The sequence below is a fragment of the Trichosurus vulpecula genome, chromosome 4 (genome assembly GCF_011100635.1).
Source record: "Trichosurus vulpecula isolate mTriVul1 chromosome 4, mTriVul1.pri, whole genome shotgun sequence".
NCBI lineage: Eukaryota > Metazoa > Chordata > Mammalia > Diprotodontia > Phalangeridae > Trichosurus > Trichosurus vulpecula.
Genome location: NC_050576.1, coordinates 291,392,687 through 291,405,393, shown reverse-complemented (window position 1 = coordinate 291,405,393; position 12,707 = coordinate 291,392,687). Strand labels below are relative to the sequence as shown.

General features: G+C 38.6%; 1 protein-coding gene across 1 annotated transcript in view; it reads right to left on the bottom strand.

The window, feature by feature from the left end:
• ACADL (acyl-CoA dehydrogenase long chain) overlaps positions 1–12,707 on the bottom strand; it is a 44,488-nt gene that overhangs the window by 17,317 nt on the left and 14,464 nt on the right. Inside the window, exons 6-8 of the mRNA XM_036755273.1 lie at positions 10,930–11,094; positions 10,273–10,374; positions 2,989–3,102 (exon numbers count right to left, since the gene is read on the bottom strand). Of these exons, the coding sequence (XP_036611168.1) occupies positions 2,989–3,102; positions 10,273–10,374; positions 10,930–11,094 (381 nt within the window). The remainder of the gene's footprint in view (positions 1–2,988; positions 3,103–10,272; positions 10,375–10,929; positions 11,095–12,707) is intronic.

Sequence of the window (12,707 nt, the reverse complement as noted above, 5' to 3'; positions counted from 1 at the left end):
GTTGTGCCTGTCTCTATTGGCCCCATCGAGACATAGGGGGAGTTGCCCCGCTTCTCACCGGCCACCGCAAGAAGGGTATGCTGTAGGAGTTGGCGCTCAGCAACCCTTGTGAGAAGGTTAGATGGCATAAAGTCTGAATTGTTTAATTGTTAACCCCTTTGAAGCTGTCTCTCCTTTATAAAAGCAGATCAAAGAACTTGTGCTAGCAGGCCATCCTGGGTGTGATGGGGTGTTTGCTAATATAGATGGACAACAGGCAGATAAGCCATATAAAGGGTGAACTGGAAACAGTCAACAGAAGGAAAGCATAAGAAGTAGGTTGGATTTTAGCTGCAACTTGAAGGAAGTCAGGGAAGCTAGAAACAGGAGACAGAGATGAGGAGGAGTCTATTCTAGGCAGGGAAAACAGCGAGTGAAACTGCCCAAAGTTGGGAAATGAGGTGGGAGTGGGGTAGGGAAGGGCAAAGTACACAAGGTATAGGAAGACTAAAAAGATTGAGGGAGGTTGGCCAGGTTATGAAGAGCTTTGAATGTCCAAAAAAGGATTCTGTATTTGATCCCAGGGGTAATAGAGAGCCAATGGACTTTATTACTGGGGCTCGGGGGGAAAGGTACCATGATCAGACCAGTTCTTTAGGAAAATCACTTTGATAGCTGAGTGGAGAGAGACTTTTCACAGGAAAACCAACTAGTAGGCTATCGCAATAATCTGGGCCCAAGGTGGGCAGCTAGGTTACTAGCCTGGGTAACTGGGAGGTTGGTAGTACCCTCAACAACGACAAGGAAATTAGGAAGGGAAGACAGTTTGGGGAGAAAGAGGATTTTTGCCCAGTTTAAGATGTCTACAGGACAGCCCATTTCAGATACCCAATAGGCAGCTGGAGACTGGAGGTCAGCAGAGAGGTTAGGCCTAGATAAGTGGATCTGAGACACATCAGCACAGAGATGGTAATTTAATCTTTGGGAGCTGAGGAGAACACCAAGTGCAATGGCATTGAGGAAGAATAGAAGAGGGCCAGGACAGAGCCCTAAGAGATGCCTACAGAAACCAATATTCTCATAAAGACACTCTGTGGATATATGTTTCTGAAATAAATATCACAGCCTCCATAGGAACAAAACTGTGGGTGGCTGAAAGAACATTAGTACTCTGTGTGCTGTAGCATATTGCCAATGATGACCTGCACACAGTAAGAAGCACAAAATATATCCTCTAGGATCACACTTTGCATACATATACACATACATACATATATACACATATATACATATACATAGACACAGACACAGACACACACACACACACACACACACATATGTTGTGGTCTCCTCTCGTGCCTCACTTTCCTTGGCCTTTTCCTAGCATTTGATACTCTTGAATACATCCTCTTTCTTCAATCTCTTTTTCTTGGTTTCTCTGCACTTTGTTAGAAAGTACAAATGAGAACACAGATCCATGGGGAAAGTAAATACCCAACTAAAAAAGCCTTGAAGCAATCTAGAAACTATGGAAGCAAATGTTTTCCTTACTATTAAACAGTAAGCAAAGCATTTGAATATGAAATGTTATGATTCTTTCATCTCATTATAATCTTAGATTATCCATTCCCACAGGGCACAGGTTGTCTAACTCACTTTTTCATTTTTAAAAATATTTCACATTTCAATTGATATTTCTGCTTTTTATAACACCTTAATTTCTAAATCTATTCCCTACACAGCCAGTCAATGTAAAATTTAAAAAAGAAGAAGAAAAGCAGTACAGCAAAACTGACTAGTACATCAACAGAGTCTGATACTATGTGTAAATGTTCCACACCCATATCCCCCAACCTCTGCAAGGAAGACTAACTCACTTAAAAAACATAATAACAAACCAGCATAGTAATCTATGGAAAATGTGGCTTAATCAGAGCTTTTGATGTGGGGGAGGAAGATAATCTAAATGAAAGATGATGGGAAGTCACCAGAAGGTTTTTAAGAGTATAAATGACTGAAAAAGTTTTCTTTCAATTTTTCCAACACTTACTGAATGCTTACTATGTTCTGCCTAGCTCAAGATCTACAAACAGAAAGAAAACACACTCTCCAACTATAATGGCAGGATATAGTGCAAGATGCTCAGATAAGCCCTGACTTCTTAATGGATGCCTGGCTTCACCAAGACTCCACTTGTGGCTGGAAAACCAATCAAATATTGCAGTCCTGGTAAGAAGGATCCACTAGATATTGAGCAAGGAAAAGAGCAGAAGAATTTCAGCCAAAGAAGAAGGAATTTGTCGAGCACATTGTTGCAATGGTATTCTTCTCTAGGTAGAAATTGAACTAGCTGGTTTCTAAGTACCCTTCCACCTCTTAGATTCTCGGATTCTCATGATTCTCTTCAAATTATGGTTGAGAAAGTATGATCAGTAAGTGTCATATACAGCAAAAGTATCTTTTAATCTCCCCTAAATACACGTATAAATAATTAAATGCATTTAGGGGAGATAAAGAATCCTTATAATGTAAATAAATGTATTTAGAGGAGATAAAGAATATTTATATAAAAATACAATAAATATGTTTAGGGGAGATAAAGGACAGTTTTGATGTCATTCATTTGATTTTAATAGGTCACTGGCAATCATTGCATAAATGGTAATTATTACTGATCTTCATGTCTGAAGAAGGTAACGACCGTCTGAAGGTCTGAAATAATTGTTCTGGAGCTGTCACTGCAATGCAGATCCAAGCAAATGAGGGTGGCTAGTAATAGAGATACAGAAACCATACTTCTCTGAGATTAGGTATCCCTACATGCCCTGTTTTCTGGTGGCTGACTATTGCTGCTGTATATAAGGCCTTGACCTTCAAGTTCACCTGAAATGCTGACTAGAACTGAACCATCTTACATCAGAACAGGGCTTGTTAGCATGGTGAAACATCCAACAATGATAAGAAACGCAGAGCGAGATGTTTGAAATTACTCAATCTAAGCTTACCTACCTGTATATGTGCAACTGTTTTCCCAAAAGCTTTTCTCTGTTTGACGTAATTCCTAGTTTCTTCGAACATAAATTCACTTGCAGAAATGGCAATATCAGCAATCAGTAACCTTTCCTGTAAACAATAGAGAGAGACTCTGAACATAATTCTGATTACTTGTGAAAAATTTTAATTATAGTAACTCCCCCAAATAATCTTTATAAATGTAATACACAAATCCTAGAATGCTCTAATTTTGTTTTTTAGAATTTGTGAGGAAAAATACACCTTAAAGGAAAAACTCCATATCATATCAAGAATTATTTGTTATATGCCTACAGTGTGCTAGGCACTTGTGTTAGGGACTGATAATACAAAAACAAGTACTTCTATGTATCTGGATAAGATTCCCTGCCTCATCCCTCCAATTCAGATACTGCACTTGGATTCACTGTAGCTATTAATGGATGAAAATTATCAAACCTATATTGCACTTGACTAATAAACATTTATTTGTTCAGTTGTTTTTCAGTCATGTCTGACTCTTCATGACCCCATTTGGGGTTTTCTTGGCAAAGATAATGGAATGGTTTGTCATTTTTTTCTCCAGCTCATTTTACAGATGTGGAAACTGAGGCAAATGGTGAAGTGACTTGCCCAAGGTCACATAGCTTTTAAGTGTCTGAGGCTAGATTTGAATTGGGGAAGATGAGTGCCCCTGACTCAGGCCTGGCATTTTATCCACTGTGCCACCTAGTGGCCCAAATATTTATTTAGTTAGTACCTGACATATGCCAGACACTGTGCTATGCACTGAAATAGCTCCTGCCATCAAGGTGCTTACATTCCCTGGGTGGGTAGAATATGTACATATATATGGTATCCCAAAAGTCTTACTTAAGTTTTAAGCTTTAAGTAGCTCAAAGAGCTTATTAACCCATTAATGATAATAAATATAATAATATATTACTTTAATTTTATTTAAATTTTTACTATAATATAAATATTAATAATCAAATAGATAATATAAAATTATACTGTAAATATTAGATAAGTATTAAAGCTATAGTATCTAACATTCCAGCAAGAAATGCACACAGGACTTGGTCTCAGGAGTCATCTAGTTCTAAACTTTAATAAGCTTAAAACTACACTAAGATTTTTGGGATACCACGTATGGCTACAAAATAGACAAGGTGATTTTTTTATTAGAGAGAACACTGGCAGCTGAGGATCAGTAAAGACTTCATTTAGAAGGTGGCACTTCAGTTGAGTCTTGAAAGCACCTTGGGATTCTAAGAGATGGAGGCAAAGAGGAATTACACCCTAAGATACAGAGGACAATAGACAGTGCAAAATCATGGGGAGAGGAAATGGAGTGTTGGGTATTAGGAACATCAGGTTGGCTCATTTGGCTGGACCACATAGTGTATGATGACAAGTCATGTATAATAAGGCTGAATAGTTGGGGCCATATTGTGAAGGGGTTGAAATGTCAAATAGAAGAGTTGTATTCATTTCTAGAGGTAACAGGGATCTGGGAGGTATTTGCATGTTGATGATAACTATACTATTTGGAAATAATAAGTTACAAGTAAGAGTATAGAAAAAGAAAAAAAAGGACCCAAGACAAAACCTTGGATTCTACTTCTTTTAATAGGCATGATATCAATGAAGATCCAAAAAAGCCTGAAACAGAGTAGTCAGACAAGGAAATGGAAAGCAGAGAAAAACCATGTCATAAAAACCCCAAATGAAGAGATTATCCTGAATAGAATAGTGGTAGAACAGTGCCAAATGCTACAAAGAGGTCAAGAAGGATGAGGATTGTGAAAAAGTTATATTTTGTAGTTAAGAGCTAAAGAACAAGGAAAGTTTTCTCTATCGTAGGCTGTCAGTCAATTATGATTGTACTGCTTTTTTGTCATTTCATACATTAATAATCTGCTCCTAAAGTATAGTCTTGATCTATTAAGCTCCCTGTGGAATAAATGCTGATGACCTGTCCAGAGGAGAAATGAAGAAACCCAGAAGGCACAGGCCAACCTCTGTCTCACAGTACAAAAGGATCCACAGGCATATTTTGACCATGGGTTGTGTTGGAAGTAATCCCATCCCAAATTTACTACTCACAATGGGAACAGCTTTGTTCTAGCCAGAACATGACAGCTGCCTTTATACCAACATGTACTGCTCTGTGATCACTCTGAGAAGCAGTGTGGTATCATGGAATGCACACTGGACTGGGTTTCAGGAGATGACATCTTATTTTAATTCTGTCCCTAACATTTATTAACATTGTGTACATGGACAAAGTCATTGAACCTCAGTTTCTTTATCTTTAAAATGGAAATAATGTATATAAAGTAAATACATTAAAATGTACATAAAGTAAACCTTAAAATACTATAGTTAGTTATTAACTATCGTTTTTGAAAAAACAACAATATTTTCATCACTACAGGGTGATTAACTCTAAAAGTGGACAGAGGAGTCAAATCTCTATAGCTTAAACTTTGTCAACTTGAACTAAGAAGATTATTTTATCCATATTAATTATTTGCAGAGCTGAAATCTGCCATCTGATATGATTTATCTGACAGTTTCTAGACTGGCAATCTGACAAGAATTTTGACTGGAAATCCAGGTTTTAGGATTAAAGATCCTTTTGTGGAACAAAACAAAATATTTTTTGTATTTAAAGCTATAGTTTAAGTTTTAATTCCTTATTTAAAATATGATAGAAGTACTATCAATGAAAAGGCACATATTGATACTTTAAATTAAACTTCATTTTATTTTCAGTTCCAGATTTCTTTCCTTCTGCCACCTACTGAGAATGCAAGAAAAACAAAGCCCATCACAAATATATATAGATATACAAAACAAATTTTTGCATTAACTATACTCTTAAAAATAGGAAAAAAAAAGAAATAGAAGAAAATATGCTTTATTCTGCCCTCTGAATCCATCAGTCTTCTTTCTGGAGATGGATAGCATATTTCATCATGAGTCTTCTGAAATTGTGATTAGTCATTGTGATGATCAGAATTGCTAAGTCTTTCAGAGTTGATTATGTTTACAATATGATGTTACTATACAAACTGTTCTCCTTGTTCTGTTTACTTCTCTTTGTTTTAGTTCACACAAGTCTTCTCTGGTTTTTCCTAAACTATTCCCTTCATCGTCTCTTACAGCACAATAGTATTCCAATACATTCATACACTACAACCTATTTAGCCATTCTTTAGTTGATAGGCATCCCCTCAATTTCTAATTCTTTGCCACCACAAAAAGAACTGCTACAAATATTTTTGTATATATAGGACCTTTTCTTCTTTGTTTGCTCTCTCTAGGGAATAGCCTTAGTAGCTTTATTGCTGGGTCAAAAGATATGTATATTTTTTTTAATTCTTATTTTTATTATTTAATATTTTTAGTTTTCAACATTGATTTCCACAAGATTTTGAGTCACAAATTTTCTCCCCATTTCTACCCCTCCCCCCCACTCCAAGATGGCATATATTCTGATTGCCCCATTCCCTAGTCTGCCCACCCTTCTGTCACCCTGCTCCCCCCCACACACCCTTTCCCCTTACTTTCTTGTAGGGCAAGATAGATTTCTATGCCTCATTGCCTGTATATCTTATTTCCCAGATGCATGTTGAGCATTTGTTTTGAGCATTTCTTTTGAGAACTTTTGAATTCCAAATTCTCTCCCTTCTTCCCTCCCCACCCACTCTCCTTGAGAAGGCAAGCAATTCAACACAGGCCACAAATGTATCATTATACAAAACACTTTCATAATAGTCATGTTGTGAAAGACTAACTATATTTCCCTCCACCCTATCCTGTCCCCCTTTATTCAATTTTCTCCCTTGACCCTGTCCCTTTTCAAAAGTATTTGCTTTTGATTACCCCCTCCCCTAATCTGCCCTCCCTTCTATCACCCCCCCCAATCCCCTTCCCCCCCTGCTTTCCTGTAGGGTAGGCACCAAATGAGTGTGTATGTTATTCCCTCCTTAAGCCAAATCTGATGAGAGCAATGTTCACTCATTCCCTTTCACCTACCCCCTCTTCCCTTCCATTATAACAGCTTTTTCTTGCCACTTTTATATGAGATAACATTCTCTGCATTTTTAAAAAAAGATGCCTCAATGATGATCTTCCTTCCTTCCTTCCTTCCTTCCTTCCTTCCTTCCTTCCTTGCTTCCTTGCTTCCTTCCTTCCTTTCTCCCTCCCCCCTTCCACCCCATTGGGGGAAAAGTAGTCAACCATAAAAAATTGCCAAATTGCCTGTGTCCCAAGATGTATGTCTTATTCGCCTTATTCTGGATCTTGAATCTGTCCCTTCTCTGGAGTTTGGGAAGTTTTGGGTGCTTCCAAGGTGGTATGATTTGAAGAGGATGTAGTCATTGATCTTTTGGCATGCACTCTGGTCCTTACCCAGGAAGGGTCACTGATCCCTTGGGACTGCAATTGATACTGCTCCTCAAGGTTCCTGCTCCCTTGAGAAGGGAAGCAATACTGTTCCTTAGGGTCCCTGATCCCTTGGGGCTGGAATGGATACCATCAGGGCTTTCACTCTTCCCTTTCAACTCTTGAACTATGACCCAGAAGTAGAAATAGGCAATGGAGTTGCCAAACAGTTGCCTCTCAAGGCTTCTACTTCCTCTTCACCAAAAGTGCTCTTCTCTACTCTTGAACTATGACCCAGAAGTGGGTATAAGCAATAGAGTTTGTAAATTGCATCTGGTCCAGTGACCAGTGCTAGCATAGGGTTACTCTGTAATCTCCTTCTGACAAGTTGCCAGGTCCCCTCACTGTCTCTGGCTTGAGAGCTCCCTATTCTTCTGCTTCTGTCACCACAACCCAGTTCCACCACTGGCACTTCTTCAATTCAAGCTCTGGGCAAGTCTCCTCCTCCATGTCATGAATCTCTCTTTATAACCTATGTTGTCTTGTGCTAGAAGAATGTCTCACTCTGACCTTTTGCTGGCTCTGTCACTCCAGAATTTGATTTGCAGTGTTAATTTAAAGTTGTTTGGAGGGGAATGTTGAGAGCTCAGCTAAGTGCTTTTCTATTCTGCCATCTTGGCTCTGCCTCTGGAAGTCTCTCCCTTTTCTCTCAACCCCTTTCCTACTTCCCTACAGGATAAGATCAATTTCTATACCCAACTGTATATATTTATGTGTATTCTTCCCTCCTTGAACCAGTTCAGAATGAGTTTCAAGTGTTACCTGCTCCCTCCCCATTAAACTCTTTCTTGCAGATCCCATTCATGTGAGAGAAGTTTCCCCATTCTCCCTCTCCTTTTTCTCCTCTTCTACAGTATTCCTCTTTTCTACCTGTCCTTCATTCTTTTGAGATCATCCAAATATAATAGAATCACACCTAGGTTCTCTGTCTAATTAGACTCCCTCTAAGATCCCTGGTCATAATAAAATTCTGAAGGGAGTTAAATATATCATCTCTCCACATAATACTGTAAGCAGTTTAACCTTTTTAGTCCCTTATGAATTCTCATTCATATTTACCTTTTTGTCCTGCTCGAGTCCTGTGTTTCTCACATTTTCTATTCGGCTTTGGTCATTTCGTCAGGAATGCTTAAAAGCCCTCTATTTCATTAAATATCCATTCCCCACCCCCCCGTAGAACTATATTCAGTTTTGCTGAGTAACTTATTCTTGGTTGTAATCATAGATCTTTTGCCTTCTGGTATATATTTCAAGACTTCCATTCCTTAATTTTGGTAGCTATTAAATTTTCTATCATCTTTATTGTAGCTCCTTGGTACTTGAATTCTTTCTTTTTGGTCATTTGTAATATTTTGTCCTTGACCTGGAAATTCTAGATTCTGAGGTTTCTTTCAGGATGTGACCAGTGGATTCTTTCAATTTCTACTTTGTCCTCTGATACCTAGGTGGTTTTCCTTTGTAATTTCTTGAAATACAATGTCTAGGCCAATTCTAATTTTTATTTTCTTCAATAAGCTTTTGTACCTCTTTTACTAAGCTGGTAATTCTCTTTTCATAACTTTCTTCGTTAGTGCTCATTTCTTTTCCCATTTTTTTTCACTATCATGTTTATTTGGTTTCTTAAAATTTTTTTTGCTCTTTTAAAAAAATCTTTTTGGTTAGCTCTTGCTTTAACTCTTCTAGGGATTCTTGTTGAGTTTGTGTCCAATTTGCATTTTTTTTCTTTGAGATTTTGCTTGTAGATATTTTCAAGTCATTGCCTTCTGAGTTTGTATTTTGATCTTCCCTGTCACTATAGTAGCTTTTTATGGTTGGGTTCTTTTTCTGTTTGCTCGTTCTTTCAGTCTATTTCTTGACTTTGATACTCCTTGGATGGGGGGTGGGGGTGGGGTAAGTAGTGTATGGTTTGAACTTCTGCTGCTTTCATAGCTTGATCTGGGACCAACAAGTTTTCAGTACTTCCAAAGTGGCATGATCCAGGCAGAGGTCTGTTCATTGCCCTCCTGGTCTGAGCTCTGCAAGTTCCTGACCCCATTTGGCTCTGTTGGCTTGTGTGTAGTTGAGTTTCAGTAGAATGCTGTTGGACTCAGTCACTGTTAGCTCTCTGGAAGATTCTGCAGGTTCAGAGCAAATGAATTGCTGCTTCCTCTTTGGTCTTGGTCTTCTGCCTTGGTTTTCCTACAGCAGGGTTATATTGTGTTGTGTTACATTACATTCTGGAATTTGTTTTGTACTTATTACTCAGCACAAGGGCTTTGTGCTTGGTCATGGTTGCTCCTTTCTTCCCTGGTCTCTGATGCAGGACTGGATAATGGGTGACAGAGCTGCCAGATGGAGCCTGTTCCTGCCCCTCATGTTAGTTCAGGGGTGTCTAGGTATTCTTTCTGTTTCAGCGCTTTCTGCCCTGGTATTTTACCTTGGTTGTCTTTACATCACTGAGTACTAGAATGTGCCTATCTTGCCACTACCACTGCACTGTGAACTGTTTACTTTTTCTTAGCTTTCCCAATAAGAATTCATTCAGGTATTTTTCTAGATTGTTAGGGAGTAGGTATGTTTGCTGATGCTCACACTGCCATCTTGACGCTACCTTTCCATACATTTGACACTTCAATCCTAGTTGCCCAAATATTCCCTAAAGCATCCTTTTAACTTAAAACATGAATTTCCAGGTGTCAAAACCAATTAAAAACAAATAGAAACACACCTTTAGCATCCACCAAGGTTCCAGTCAATCCTGTTCTACTTCACATTAGTATTATACAGAGGTAGGAATACATACATACCTCTGTCTATGGTGCAGTTATAAATGCAAGTTGACCTTACCTGTGGGAGCTCTGCCATGAGGTAATAGAAGCCTTTGTTTTCTTCTCCAAGTAGGGCACTTGCTGGCAAACGTACATCTTCAAAAAACAGCTCTGCTGTATCCTTTTTAAAAAGGAAACGAGCCAAGAAAAAGAATCATATTTTATGGCCATAGTCTTTTTAAATATAAGGAGATAGTATCTTTCTACATACATGTGAAAAGGAGGACAAGAAATCTTGAAATATACTAAGATTTTTACCTGGTTACTGAAAACATAATGTGTGGGAAAAAAATGACTCGGCTAGGAGTGACCGAGGTAGAGACTATGTGTGCACTGCAGGTTAATAATAAATAACGAAAATAGCTACACTAATAGTATTTCCACAGCACCTACTATGTGCCAGGCATTGTGCTAAGGGCCTTTACAAAACTCATCTCATTCGATCTTCACAACAACCCTGGGAGGAAGGGAGGGACTATTATGAATCTCAATCTACAGATGAGTAAATGGAGGCAAATAGTGCTTGTGACTTTTCTAAGGCCACACAGTTAGTAAGTGTCTGAGGCTGGATTTGAATTCAGGTCTTTCTAACTCTCTAGCACTCTGACTACTGGCCCCCTCCCCAAATATTCAATATCAAACAAACGTTGTTATTAACCAATGCACGGTGGCTTACCTGAGCTTTCAATCCCATTTTATGAAGCTTTCGTCCCTTGATGAATCCTTTCATCCCATTTTCCACTAGGAAAAGGCTGATACCATGGGCAGGAGAGCGAGCTTCACGGTTTGTGATAGCAACGACGATCACTAAATCACTCAACCACCCATTAGTAATGAACACCTGTATAAAAACACATAACACCAACATACTTTATAACGCTCCAAGGAGACAGTAGTGTCACGTTAGGAGTGCTAGCCTCATAGCCAATAACACCTGTGTTAAGTCTCTCCTCTGACACGTGGTAGCTGTGTGATCCTGGAAAAGTCAAATTAACCTCTTAGTGCTCTACGCAATTCTCTTGTAGCAGAGGGGTCAATCTGCATTGGTAGGTTCGCTATGCCAATGAAATCATAGGTCCAGTCTTTATTCCTGTTCTACTGTGTTCCAAGTTTGTGTGCTGAAAAGGAAGACTGCTATTTCATTCAGAATAAGGCAAAGGCATTATTAGATGCCTGCTCCCCACTTCTGTAGAGTCAGCTAAACAACAACAGAATTAATTTCTCAGAAAGGAACGCAAAGGAAAAGATCCAAATGCTGCCAAGATCAGTGTCACTCAATACTTGTTCTGCTAAGATTGTAAAAAATGACAGGCAGCACACTGTTTTCAAACCAAAAACAATTATTCATTGGACAATCAGAAACCATCCTAGAATGAAATACCTCTGCAACAATTAGAAACTATCCCAGAATGAAACATCACTGAAGAAGCCAGAGGCAAAGCCACATCACCAGACTGTGGCATTTACATAACAATACTTAAAAGGTAAATTTTGTGTAATTCAACAAGTTCTTACTGCTAATCTTCTATGCCCCAAATGGGAATGTGAGGACTCCGCCCCCCCCAAAAGGCTAAAGATCACAGGCCTGTCCTCCTCCTTGGGGGTACACATATAAACAAATATGAAGTGCATAAAAATAAATACAAAATAATTTGGTTATGGGAAGGGAGAGGGAGCACTCCCAACTAGGGAATTGGAAAAGTCTCTTATAGAAGGTGGTTCTTGAGTTGAACCTTAAGAAGAAATTAGCATTACAGACCAGAGATGGACTATAATGCATGAATGAATATCAGTCAGGCCAGTTTGGCTAAAGTGAGTGAGAGGGAAAGCCTGAAACCTTGGGTTTTTCTCTTCTCAGTGGTAGATAAAAATATGAGATAAAGACAAAGAACAGAACCTGTCACCAGACAAATCACAATAATAACTTACACTTCTGTAGGGTTTTACAATTTACAAAGTAATTTTACGCACATTATATCCTTTATTTCTTACAATAACCCTAAGGAGACAGTTAAAGATCAAAGAATCACAGATTTAAAGCTGGAATATACATACCTTAGAGGTATTCTAACCTAACACTCTTAGGTGAAGAAAATGAGGCCAAGAGAAGTGTTTTCTCCTAGCTTACACAAGGAATAGATTTCATGAACAAAAGTGGAACCTAAATGCTGACTCCAAATCCAGCTATCGCTCCAGGATCCAACTTGCCCCTTAGTCTTTTCTTACAGATGGTGCCCAGGTTCATTAATGGCAATAGTGCTACTAGAACTTGGATCCCCTGACTACAAACCCAGGGGTCTTTCCAATTTGCTATTTCTATTTAATTAGATTCAATTAAACAAATATCTCTTAAGGGTCTACTATGTATGGGACAGGAATATTTCTTCACATACTTTCTTGACTATTGCTCCTGTGTGCAACGGCACAATGACGAGTCCAGAGTCTGAGCCCGAG